General features: G+C 49.6%; 1 protein-coding gene across 1 annotated transcript; it reads left to right on the top strand.

The window, feature by feature from the left end:
* Positions 1-4,421: 4,421 nt before the first annotated feature.
* On the top strand, positions 4,422-5,793 carry FPOAC1_013546 (uncharacterized protein; the record flags this gene model as incomplete). The annotated part of the gene is made up of 4 exons (XM_044857887.1): positions 4,422-4,489; positions 4,546-4,618; positions 4,674-5,073; positions 5,123-5,793. 4 exons carry the CDS (start codon positions 4,422-4,424, stop codon positions 5,791-5,793), a joined length of 1,212 nt encoding a protein of 403 aa, XP_044701269.1.
* Between the last annotated feature and the right edge of the window lie 7,427 nt (positions 5,794-13,220).

Genomic DNA, 13,220 nt, shown 5'->3' with positions numbered 1-13,220 from the left:
GCAGAGTAGAATTTAGTGGGTGGGAAGGTATTGGTGCTCTCCGGAAGCTCCACCATCTTGCAGTCTGGCTTCGTAACTCCCCGATTCACAGCGATGACTGGCGCGAAGCTGTGAATCGCAGTCTCGGCATCGACAACGCAACGCGATGGTCCTCATGGTATAAAACCATCAGTGTTGCCCTCGATAAGAAGGTACAGATCGTCCAGTTTATGGTAGACCATGACAAGGACATTGGCCTCACTAATCTTCTAACGGGCGCTGACTGGGATATACTATCGAAAACCCATGCTTTTCTCCAGCCTTTTACTGAGGCAACGCTGATAACAGAAGGCGATAAAGCGAGCATTTGCAGTACACTGCGACTGATGGATGGTCTTCTCAGCCACTTCGAGAAAGCGAAGGTACCCGATGTCTACCTCGGTTCAAGATATGATAGTCGCTGATTTGTTAGATACACTACTCGACCCCGGAATTCCATGATAGTCGCATGCTTCATTATATCGAAATGGGATGGTTTGTACTCAATAAATACTACACCATGTCTGAAGAGGCTCCCGTTTACGTCGCCGCTCTTCTTCTCGATCCACGCTGTCGGAAAGCATACTTGGATAAGAACTGGAAGAGTGCATGGATCAATCCGGCGATTGCGGGTGTCCGACAGGTATGGGAGGAGGAATACAATATCAACAACAGCGTCAATGATATAGATGGAGACATCGTAACTACTCCAGAAGATACTCCAGTCGCGCCAGGGAAGCCGCCTTCGCAGCTACAGCTTTTGCTGCAGGAGATGGAGGTCGAGACGGCTGTATCAATGCTCCAGCTATCAAGATTGATTGCGAACCTCTAGAGTGGTGGTGTCGCACTGAACAACGACGGCAATTTCCACGCCTTAGCCGTATGGCCATCGATATACTCTCGATAAACCCTCAATCAGCAGAGCCTGAAAGGACCTTCTCCGGCGCGCGTAGGACTGCGTCATGGGACCGGCTGTCGATAACGTGCGAGCGAATAGAAGAAGTTGAGTGTCTCGGCAATTGGATACGGAATGGGCATATTGTAGCGAGTCGGGACGGTGGACTAGGACTAGTGTGCGACCCGGACGGTGTTAATGGCAATGTAGATACAGAAATTAGTGATACAGAGTAGTGTGGTGATTTTTGACGGTTCACAATTTTACTCAATAAGTTCATTAGAGTACGTTCTCACGACTAACGATGCATCGAGGAAGTGGGCGGTGTCACATGACGAAATTATATGAGTTGACTCATGAGTCTGAGTTTAACTCATGAGTGAGTCATGATCAGATCGAAACTCATATGATTGAGTTAGGGGGGGTCGAAACTCATGAGTTAACTCAAATGCCCAGGTATGTACCACAGGCGCTACCATGGCTGCAAAAAGCTGCCTCGTTGTCGAGGGGGCTATTCCCTTTACACGTTTCAGTTCCATGGCAGCTCCTAAACCCTTCGTTGCTGCCCTTGCGATATGTTGCTTATAGCGAAGCCGCGAGTCCATGATGGCACCCAGGATCTTGACATGGTCCTTCGGAAAGACTCTTTCGCCCTTGATGATGAACGGTTCCGAGTCTATCCTGCTTGTGTATCTGGTGAAATGTATGATCACCGTCTTTTCCGCCTCAAAAGTCGCACCGCTCCGTCTCTCCTAGTCAAGTGCTTTGTCAATTATTGCTTGCATTCCTCTCCGGTTGCTCTGGGCCGTCGGTCCCGACACCCACGCGGTGTAGTCGTCGACGAAGGCGATGGCCCCGCCATTCCTATCAATCTGAGTCTGCACTAGGTCTGCGTTGAAGAATAGAAATGGTATCGGCGACAGGGGCGATCACTGCGGAAGTCCTGCTTGTGGCAGAGGTCTGCTCTCGGAGCTTTGTCCATTAATCATGATGGTTACAGTTCGCTCGGAGCAAAAAGCATCCACCCAGCGTAAGAGACCCTCCGGGATCCCTCTCGCCTTCATCCGCTGCAGTAACCTCTCTTTGCATACGCCATTGTATGCTCCTTTGACATCGAAACTGACGAGACTCACGACATGGCGTGAGCGCCATGTTGAGAAGATGTGCTCCTGTAGAAGTATGAGGGCCTGCTCTGCTGGTCGCTGCTTCCGCGCACCGAAATGGTTGGTCGGAAGAAGTCCGTATGTCTCTACCGCGTGAGAGATCCTCTCGGCAACCACCGACTCTAACACTTTACGCAGCGTAGCGAGAAGCGAGATCGGTCTCCAGGCTTTCGCGACCGTATAATCATCTTTACCTGGCTTCTTGAGTGGGATGATTCGAGTATGTCTCCATTGGTCTGGTATCACGCCTTCGTCCAGTGATGCTTGGAAGATGGCGAGGACATCGTGTTTCACCAACGGCCAGACTTGCTTCCAGACGACCGCTGGTAGTTCATCTTCTTCTGGCGCCTTCCATGAATTTGTCGCTCAAAGGCGCAATTCAGGCACCTCATTTCCATTATAAATCCTTTCCAGCAAATGCTCGAAAGGGTCCGTCAAACACATCAGCCAGTTCGAAGCCCACCAATGCTCACGAACAGGATCTGCACCTACTATCATGACAGGTCGTTTGTTAAGTAACCACCCTTCCATGGTCGATAGATCGGCATCATGAAGAAATACAGCAGCGTGGACATCCCTTGCCCAAGGTTGTGGGTTGTACATGGTTTGATAAGGACCCCAGTTGGCGCTTTGGCTTCTACCCTCACCCTGACCTCTTGCACGCATGAACCTAATGATTGTTGTTTCCTTTCCGATAACAGCAATCCCTGGATAAAACCCTGTTGGCGAGGGGAACTGGTCTAAAGGGATTTCGTCGGATTTGTGGTGTCCATTTGATTGTTCGTTATGACAACGCCAACGAATGAGAATAACAATGAAAATAATACAAATAATAGTGAGGAGTGCTGTGGTGAGGCTCAGAACGACGATAGCGCTCAGGGGAATTGGAACGGTCTCCATCATAGGGCTGTGGCAAGCTTGGCCTAGGCCTTGGTGGGGGTTTGGCGAACTAGTGTCGGCGAGGCCTGCAGGAAGTTGCCTTGTTGGGTTGCACATTCCTTTAAGTATTAACACGCTTCACAGCTTCAAGAAGGATATGCTTTCTTCTTTCAGGTCTGAACTCGTAATAAGTGATATTCCTGGATGAGTGACGGCACCAATCACGATTCATATGATCTGGAGTCTACACACCCCCTTTATGTAGCCGGAATGCAGCGCTGTCCACAAATCAGATCCAATCAAACAAACTGCCAAACAAATCAATCAAATACGCCATAAAGTTGTTTCAAATCAAACAAATGGAAAAACATAGATTTGGGACGACATTTGATATATTTAATACAATATATGAGGTTGCAGCTTACCCGGAATCTGATAAATGCTAGAAGCTGCCACTTGAGTCCCACCAATCAGAGCCCTTACTTAGATCTGTCATTAGTGAGCTGCCTTTAGTAAGGCGCTCTATTATACTAGGGAGAAGGTAGTCTCTTAGCTTTTCCACCCACCGTCCCCATAATATCCAAACGCGTTGGTACTCGTCTGTTTACTTCTCTCCGACGCGTGCCATTCTTTTACCGATCGACGCGTAACCTGATGGAATCTAACGACATCATTGCTTCCTTCTCCACCTTCTGCTTTTGGTCTTCTCCGACCATCGAGGAATCTAGCGAGTCAGTTCGGGCTGACGATGCAGAAGTGACAAGCCCCCGATTGCCTACTTCGTCTGTCTGCACACACTAACACAGCACATTGTAACTCGCTTGCTTGGCGGGTGTCATCGGTTCTGGTCCCTCATTTATCGCAGCGACAACAGTTGAGTGGCGTCTTAGTACAATAGAGAGACCCATATCTTCGGTCGAGTCATAATATCTAAGCTAACAAACCAACCGACTAACCGAGCCTTTCGACTTGTCTTTTCTCTCTAGCTTCTTTCACAAGCTTAGCTTACTGTATCCAGATACTGAAAGACGCAATTCGTCTGCCGCGATCGAGGGCCCCTGATTCCAAAACTCCACTCGATTCAAATACTGTGCAAAGGCAGAAATAAAAAAGTCCTTCCCTTCCCCTCTCCCCCCAAAGTCTTAAGCCTTAAGCCTAACCCACCCCCGCGTTACATTGTCTTTGTTGGCTTGGTTTCTTAGTTCTATCTTTGCTCTTCTCTCCCTTGTATTTTACCGGGAGCGTTATTACCCCAGATAATCCCAAGTCATGCGCCGTTGCATCCTCAACACGTCGAATTGAAACCACCCCCTGTTCGACGACACTACATACACGATACCAACCAACAGTCGATCGTTTACCGAAATTAATACCGCTGATCGTACCCAAGACGAGTGTTGATACCTCTTTCGTTCAGCCTTAACACCTTGCAACAACAAAAAAAGTAAAGACAAAACACCGCAACCATGACGATGCTAGAAGGCGAGATATGGACCTGGTACGGTCTATCGTGGCTTATTGTTATCGCCAGAATGTAAGAAAAATTACAGAGTCCATTGGGGACAATTGGACTTACATCCTGGGTAATAGGATATCACGAAGGATGTTGCTGGGTTCAGTTAAGAAGCTACAAGTTGAGGATTTATTGGTGATAGTAGCCATGGTCCGTCTGCCTTTTTTTTCTTACTGCTACTCAATTGGTCTAACACAATGCGCAGATTACCGATGCAATCCTCATGGTGGGCATGTCCATCATTTCGCAAACGAGCAGTAACCTCATCGACCCAAGCGAACACGTCGTTTTGGACACAGCAGAAATCGACAAACGAGAATATGGTTCCAAATGGGTTTTGGTGGTTGAGCAGATGCAAATCTTGACTATCTGGCTTATAAAGTATTGTCTGTTGCTGATGTACAACCGTCTCACGTTAGTACCCCGTCGCATTGCATCAGACCTGTGTTCTAACCTCGCCGTAGTAGGTATGAGTTTGAGCCAGAACTTGGCTGTTAAGTTTGTCGCTGCCTATGTCACTGTCGGTTTCGTCGTTATGGAGATTCTCTATCTGGGAGTCTGGTGTCGCCCTTTCAACCAGTACTGGGCTGTTCCTCCAGAGAACAGTATGTTTACCCTCAATACCTTACGTCTTTACTCTGCTAACCTTCTCAGCTCAATGCTCCGCTGCTACAAACCATCTCATCACCAACGCCGTCCTCAACATCACCTCCGACGTCATGATCATCCTCATCCCCATGCCAATTTTCCTCAAATCCCAGCTCCCATTGAAGCGCAAGGCCGTCCTCATTGGTGTCTTCGCCCTCGGCGCCTTCACAATCCTCTCCGCCATCCTCAACAAATTCTACTCCTTCAACGAACCATTCGGCTCAAACTGGACCTTCTGGTACATCCGGGAATCCTCCACCGCCATCATCACCGCCAACCTTCCTTACATCTGGACCCTTCTCCGCCGTATCTTCAAGCTCGGTTCTTTCAGTGGCTCAACCTACGGAAAGAGTACCAATAACCCCCCCAAAGCGTACCGAACAAATTTCACCAACCACCGCTCCGGTGTGCGCTCGCAGATCCGCGCCGATCACACGTTGCATCAGGTGGATAGCGAGGAGGAGATCAACAACAGCTATGCTTTACCGCTAAAGATCTGCGCAAAGCGTGAGGTTCAGATTACCAGTGAGGACGCAGGTCCCGAGGATCGAAGAGGTCCAGTGCGCTGTATTCCTGGTGAGTTAATGAGCCACAGCAAAGACAGCGTGCGGACAGAAGACATGGAGACTTCTGAAAGGTCCGCAGCTGGTGTTGTCAAGGTATATCACGGAGTATAGATTTTCTTTTAATGTCTTATTTTATTGATGATCTCGGGTTATGTCACGCCTAGATCAGAATAACTACCCAGAGATGTATATTTTCGTTTTAAAATCATTTAACGTACATGATAAGCGAGTGTCTCAACAAACATCGATCCGCAAGATGTAAATCGTCACAAAAACACAACGAACCTCTAAATCAATTGAAATTAACTGCTATACTCTTCCTCGGACACTGAAACAACTATCTGACATGTTCTTGCGTTATGCCCCATCTTGCCGCATACTCCACAATGCCTTTCCTTCGCTTGCACCATGCTTGGAAATCGATCGTCACCTTCAGTTGATCGATATCAATCGATCACTAGTCGATCGGTTATCATATCGATCGATTTCAAGCCCTAAACGATCGATTTGTATCGAGCATCACCACAGCTCGATCGATATTGATCAACTGAGGGCGACAATCGATCGATCTAGCAATCGATATCGATCGATGACCAATTAGATCAGTTCTGGGTTTCGCTATCCCTATCTACCCTTATCCTGCCTACCAGTTGAAGAACTTGCCTCCAATTCTCGCCTTCAAGTAGACTAAGAGGAAGAGTCGGCCGGTAGATGCCGGCTTTGCTCCAGGATCGAAGACACTGGGACATGCCCACAATATGCCGTCGTAAACGTGACCTCAGTGGTGTTATCGTCCTCCCACAACTGCTAAAGTCTCTCTCCGTTTCTGCCGAGGATGATGGGATAGTAAGAAAGTCAACGGCCGAGGAAAACGTATAGCACCAACGTCTCTCCACCAACCAATCGGATCAGCTTTGTATGCCATGTTGTCAACTGGTGGCTCTGACAGATACTGGTCAAACTCGTCTTGTGGCGATATCGCCGCCGCTGGTTGTCGCTTGCACTGTCGCCCTTGAGAATCAGAACTGCCCGTAGCCAATGGGCGACTGAAGGCCAGCCGGCGTTCAATACAGTCCAAGGCACTCGTAGCCTCTGCTGCCGAAACGGTCCCAGACCCCGCCCCATAAGCCTTGTTCTTGTACTTGTCTTCCCATATGGTCGTTAGGCTTATCTCATACCTTCTCCTCCATTCTGATGTCTGACGAGTCGGGAGTTGGTCCCAAAGCCGTTCGAGAGCTCGCCATTTCTTACAAGGATGGAATACAACGGCCACTACATAAGCAGTGGAGCTCAGCTTGCCATAGTACTCGTTCAGCTTCTTCCATCCGAGCTTGATGTAAACTTTCAGAAGTCTCCGAGTGTTCACATCCATGTCGTTGAACAGTTGCACCTCTTCCATGATCTGATCCTCGTTCTCTTCAATCATCACTCTTTGAACGGCCAGCTCGAGGTGATCAAGGAGCATCTCCACCGTTGGGAAATACTCGTCGAATCCCCCTGAAGTTGAGCGTTTGCCAGCAATACCCTCACCTTGTAGTTGCCTTGAGGCGACCCTGAAAGGCTGAAGGATCCTCTGGAGCGCGGCAACAACTTTCCACTCCTCAAGAGAAAGTTTTTCTTTCAGTATCGCAGGTTTGTCTTGGTCTTTACCCCCTTGGGTAACCCAACGTTCCTCAATAAGAGCAAACATCCTGTTCAAGGCTGTGCGTTTTAGCAGAGCCCGCGAGGCCATCGCCTCGTCAGATTGCCAACGAGTGCAGACGTTCTGAGCCCACGTCAGAACCGGTTCAGTGGGGGCGGTCTGCCGTTGAGCTTCGTAAAAGTCCTCGAGAAGTTGACTGCTCGTCCGAAGGGCGACGCCGATGTTGTGTAGCTTGCCAAACGGCCCAAACTTGCGGTATTTATCCACCTGCTCTACGTTGATAATCCCGGGGACCGGGCACTCGTCTTGATCCTCCTCTGGGATTATCTCGAGTTCCGGGTTTTCGTCTACGCTCGGCACACGAAAGTCATCATCCGTCGCCAACCCATTCATTGCATCGGACAGCTGGCGCTGTTCATCCTCTTCGCTCATAAAGTCCTTGTCACCCCAGTGAACAAGCAATTCGTTGAAATCATCTCGTTTACTACCGTACATCATAGCCTTGGTGGTCAGGTCCAGAAAATGAGGGGCACAGCGAATGCGACGCTCATTGCTGTCGAAATCGAACTCTGCGGCAAGTGCTTCCATCGCCGTGCCGTTGTTCGCAGCGTTATCAAGCGTACAATAACCGAGTCTGAAGCCCAATAGTAGTTAACAGCGTCAGTTTTATCACCTCAAGCAATAAGCACTACTCGAAAGACTTACTTGTCTTGCATATCGAACGAATAGATTGTGTCCGCAACTTCATCTGCAAGCGCTGTTCCCGTATGACGCTTTTTGAGGGCTGGCAAAGCCAAAAGAATCTTCCACTGTTTCCAATCCTGGTCGATAAAGTGGGCGTTGATACCAAGAAACGATGTGTTTTGTCGGGAAGTCCAGCCATCAAACGTAAAATGAATCATACTTCTCGCTCTTCGAAGCAGCTCGTGAACTGGGCCAAGAGCACGACTGTACTCGTCCATGAGTAGAGTTACAAGCGTCTTGCCAGTTGGTATCTGCCCTTCCTGGAGAGATGGGTTGTTATAGAGAAGCAGCCGCCTGAAGCGCTCCGAGTTCACGAGATTGAAGGGAAGGTTATGGTATGTGAGCCAGTCGAGCAGGAGTAGTTGATTCATTTTCGGGTTGAATATCATATGCAGATTGCCGAGAAGGGTCTGATCACTAGGATTCGTTGGATCGGCGCGAAGCATATCGAGTATGTTCCGATCTGTACCTCCACTTCCGGCCACGGGTCTTGCGTGTTGTGAGGGTGGCTGATATGTTAGCAGCCCTTTCGTCCAATGACATGGGCACGGGATGGGGAGGGATAATACAAACCACGATGTTGTGCTCCTTTCTCAGATGTCGGACAATACCTCCGCCTGTCGAAGCAATGAATACATAATCCGTGGTCCTCGGTTTGTTCCGGAGGAAGCATCTCTCGCAGACCCATACTATCTTGCGAGTCCGTGGCCTATTATCCTTCATTCTGAATCCGAAATGCCACCACCATGTCCGCTCTCGAGAAGGGTTGTGGCCTATCGTAAACCCAGGGAATCGCCTGAATTTATCAGCCGTCCAAACATCGTAGTCCGGAAATTTTATGGTTGCATATGTCATCGAGGCTGAAATAGTCGACGGCTCGGAGGGTGGCGGCGTAGTAGAAGCCGTCTCTATGCCCTCATCAAACGAGTCCATGGTGGCGGGAGCAGCCTGGCAAATAGTGTAAAGGAGGTTAGATTGGAAGACGAAGGATTCAAACCGCTCATTTTCGCTGGTTATGTCCTGACTAGCACGCGTCGCGTAAGGTTAAGGCTGGTCGGGCCCCTGACGGCTTGCCGGGGTGGACGCGTCGGGAGGCGGATTTGTCGCGTATGACGCCGGCTGGTTGGCAAGCTACCCGGGACACTTTAGATATAAGTTGGCAATCGGCGATCGTATAGATCGATTAGAGGTTTGATCGATATGACACCGATCGAGCAGTTTTCCTCAACGATCGACTGGAGGTTTGATCGATACGATATCGATCGACTAGGGTTTCTAATTAATCGATCGATATCGATTGACCAGCTGGATCGATTGATCGAAATCGAAATCGAATCGATCAATCGAATCGATCAAGTCGATCAGTCGATCGATTTCCAACCTTGGCCGCCAAGGGACAGTCAACCATCGCCGAATTGATGAAGCTTGATACCAATAAGCCTAGAGAACAAGCAATTGCGAATGGCCTCATCAAGAATTTCGACAAGAGGCATTTCCAACGACTTCTAATAGAATGGATCGTGGAGGCCAACCTCTCGTTCGAAACGGCAGAACACGACAAGCTCAGGAAGATTTTCGCATATCTGAACCCTTGCGTGAAGCTCTGTGACGCCAATCTTTCCGCAACCTCTATTCGCAGGAAAATCGTGGCATCATACGAACAGCACAAGACGAAGGTTATGGAGGTCCTCCAGAGCTCTCCCGGCCTAATTCACGTCTCTTTTGATGGCTGGAGGTCCAGAAATCGGCACGCGTTATATGGAATTATGTGCTTCTTCCAGGACGAGAAAAACAAGCCCCGCAAAATCGTCCTTGGAGTACCCGAGGTCTCCACCCGCCATTCTGGCACAAATATTGCAGCAGAAGTCCTCGAGATTATCGATTCATATGGTATAAAGAATAAGATCGGGTATTTCACGCTTGATAACGCCGAAAACAACGATTCAGCAATGGCTGTGATCGGAGGAGAGTTGGGCTTCGATGGACGCAAGCGCAGAGGTCGATGCTTTGGCCACATACTCAACCTCTCTGCCAAAGCATTTCTTTTTGGCTCCAATCCAGAGGCATTTGAGAATCAGCTTTCCGGTGCAGCAGCGTTATCTGAAACTGAACACGATCTTTGGAGGAGGAGAGGGCCAGTCGGGAAGCTCCACAACCTCGTTGTTGACATCGACAGATCTGATGTGCTGAGTTACCTTCTTCGAGGTGTTCAGCAGGCTGATATGGACCAATCTATCGATCCGAGAGTTCGAGCGAGGAAGCCTCTGAACATCGTCGTCGATAACGATACCAGATGGCTGTCCCAGCTCTACATGATCCGCCGCGCGATCAAACTCCGTCCTTACCTCGATGTGATGATTCTTAAACACAAACAGGCTTGGGAGCAGGACAATAGGTCAAAAAGGACGGGCCTGATGAGGAGGTCGGCTGTTCAACCGCGAATTTGCCTATCCGAAAATCAGCTTTCAAACAAGGATTGGGACGTCCTCGAACACCTCGCCACGATTCTTGGATTCTACGAGGTAACCGTCAAAACCCTTGAGGGAGACGGTATTCAACGCAAACGGAAGAGAGGGTGGGTCGGCTCGTACGGAAATATCTGGGATTTCATCCAAGGCTTCGAATTCCTAATGGCAAAACTGGAGGAGTACAAAACATTCGCAACGGATTATCCTGATCCCGAACACTTCAGGATCAACATCAACCTAGGGTGGCAGAAGCTCAACAAATACTACACAATTCTCGACGAGACACCAATATATTACGTGGCGTTGGCTCTCCACCCTGCGTATCGATGGGGTTGGTTCGAAGAACACTGGGGAAAACATCCGGATTGGATCGCAACTGCGAAAGAGATGGTTCAGGAGGTATGGGAGACCGAATATCGCAACCTCGAGGTGGTATTGAGCCCAGGAAATGAGCCCGTTGCTAAACGGCGAAGGAAGTACCAAAATGCCTTGGAGGAATACTGCGAACAGTCACGATACGAGCCATCAAGCCAGTTATCGACGCCTACGACCACGCCAGCGAGGATGAGGTCTTCTGCGACTCCTGAGTCCCCGAGGGACGAGTACGAGGCGTGGCAACAAAGCTGGGTTCCAACAGACACCAATATTCGGGACCCCATCGCATATTGGCAGCAAGGTTCCGATCAACTACACCAACTACACTTTTCGACCCAGAGTAGTGTAAGTGTAAATTATGTAAGCAGCTGTCCGGTGTAGTGGGTGTAGTGTGCTACACCAGCGCCTTTGGTGGATGTAGTTGACGGTTGGTTTGTCGTACACTTCGCTCACGTGACTTGCGCTCTTGATCATGGATGGTACTACCCTCACTCTCTCCCTCGTCGCCCTGAGCCCTCAGCCATGCCGTTGCTTGTTCTGCTAATTCGCCATCACTCATCCCAAGACCCTCATAAATCTGCTCTTCCTCGCGCCACGAGATCAACATCGGATCCAGTTCCTTGACGATCCCAGCCCTATACCATGACCGCGATACCTGACAGATGGAGATAATTTGGGCATCCAGAAGGCTTCGCGACGGCACCGCCATTCTTCCTGCAGCTGAAAAGAGCCTCTCGCACTCTGCAGACATTGGCTGAATGGTCAAAAGTCCAACGCCATCCGCGAAAGTCGAGGGTATTTCAACCTCCTTTCATGCCAGTACGTAATAGGATCGCGAACTCTCCTGTCACTCGCTTCGCGGCTACCTTGCCATGTCTCGTATTCATCACCTTTGACTGCTTCATCGTCTGAAGAGTCGTATCTTGCCGGCATATGACGACTGTTGGCCTCGAATGGGCTGAAGAACTTGCGTCTTTTTGCTGGACGTTGGTCGTCTGACTCGTCTGCTTGAGAGAGGATATCGGAATTCGCGTACTCGGTCCTCCAAACTCGGTAAACTATCTCCTTAGCCTTGTCGACCCATTCTGGATGGGTGTCCCAAGTGTGCTCGAAATACGCCCACTTGTATGCAGGATGGAGAGCAAGACCGGCATAGTAGATGGGTGTTTCATCTAGAGCTGAATAATACTTTTCAAGCTTGTCCCAGGCGAGATTAATCCCGATCCTGAACTGTTCGGCGTCGGGAAAGCCTGCTGCAAGCAATTTGTATTGCTCTAGTTTCGAGAGGAGCTCTTCGAAACCTAGAATCACATCCCATATGTTACCATATGAGCCCAGAAACCCTCGCCTTCTCTTTCTAACTTGTCCGTCACCCTCCAAAGCCCTCGCTACATTCTCATAATGCGTCAATATCTCCTCCAGGCACTGGAGGGCTTCCCAGTCGCTGTCCGTTAGCTTGTTCTCCTCCTCGCAGATACGTGGCAGTTTTGCGGACTTCCTGACCTGACCCGTCCTCTTCGACCTATTCTCATCTTCCCACTCCTGTTTGTACTTTACCACCAGTAAGATAAGATATGGCCGAATTTTGAGTGCCCTACGGATCATGTACAGTTGGGAAAGCCAGCGGGTATTATTGTCTCGCACCACGGTAAGTGGCTTCCTCGATCGTTCCCTTAACGAACTGGCTTTGCTGATTGCATCTTGTTGAAGATCTCGCAGCAAGTACATCAATCTGTTGGACCGAAAGATGTCATAGACAAGGTTATGAAGCTTCCCAACGGGGCCCTTGCTCCTCCATGATTCCCAGTCTTCTTCCGGCAGGGCCGACGCGCCGGAGAGTTGCTCTTCGAAAGCGCTTGCGTTCTTGCCAAAGAGCAACGCCTTTGCTGACAAGTTGACTGTGTGACCGAAACAGCGGCCTCGGCGAGACGCACCAGTGAAGCCTAGTTCACGACCAATGGCCCCCGTCGCTGTATCATTATTCTCTGCGTTGTCAAGCGTGAAATATCCTATTTTCTCGGTAATCTGGTAGGCTGTCAAGATATCAAGGACTTGAGCTGCAATATTCGATCCACTGTGGCGTACGGAAACCTCGGGCACACCCAGCACAATCTTACGGGGCTTGTTGTGCTCATCTCTGAAGAAGCAAGCGATTCCGTACAAGGTATGCCGGTTTCCCGACGTCCAGCCATCGAAAGAGATGTGAATCAGGCCGGGAGATTGTCGAAGGACGTCGATAACGGTGTGGCGGTGTCGTTGATACTCAGTGATAATCCTGGTCCTGAGGGTATCTGCAGATAAGTGGCCAC

This window comes from Fusarium poae (assembly GCF_019609905.1).
Source record: "Fusarium poae strain DAOMC 252244 chromosome Unknown contig_2, whole genome shotgun sequence".
NCBI classification, from domain to species: Eukaryota; Fungi; Ascomycota; class Sordariomycetes; order Hypocreales; family Nectriaceae; genus Fusarium; species Fusarium poae.
Note: the sequence above shows the minus strand (reverse complement) of the source record. Positions and strands in the feature narration are given on the sequence as shown.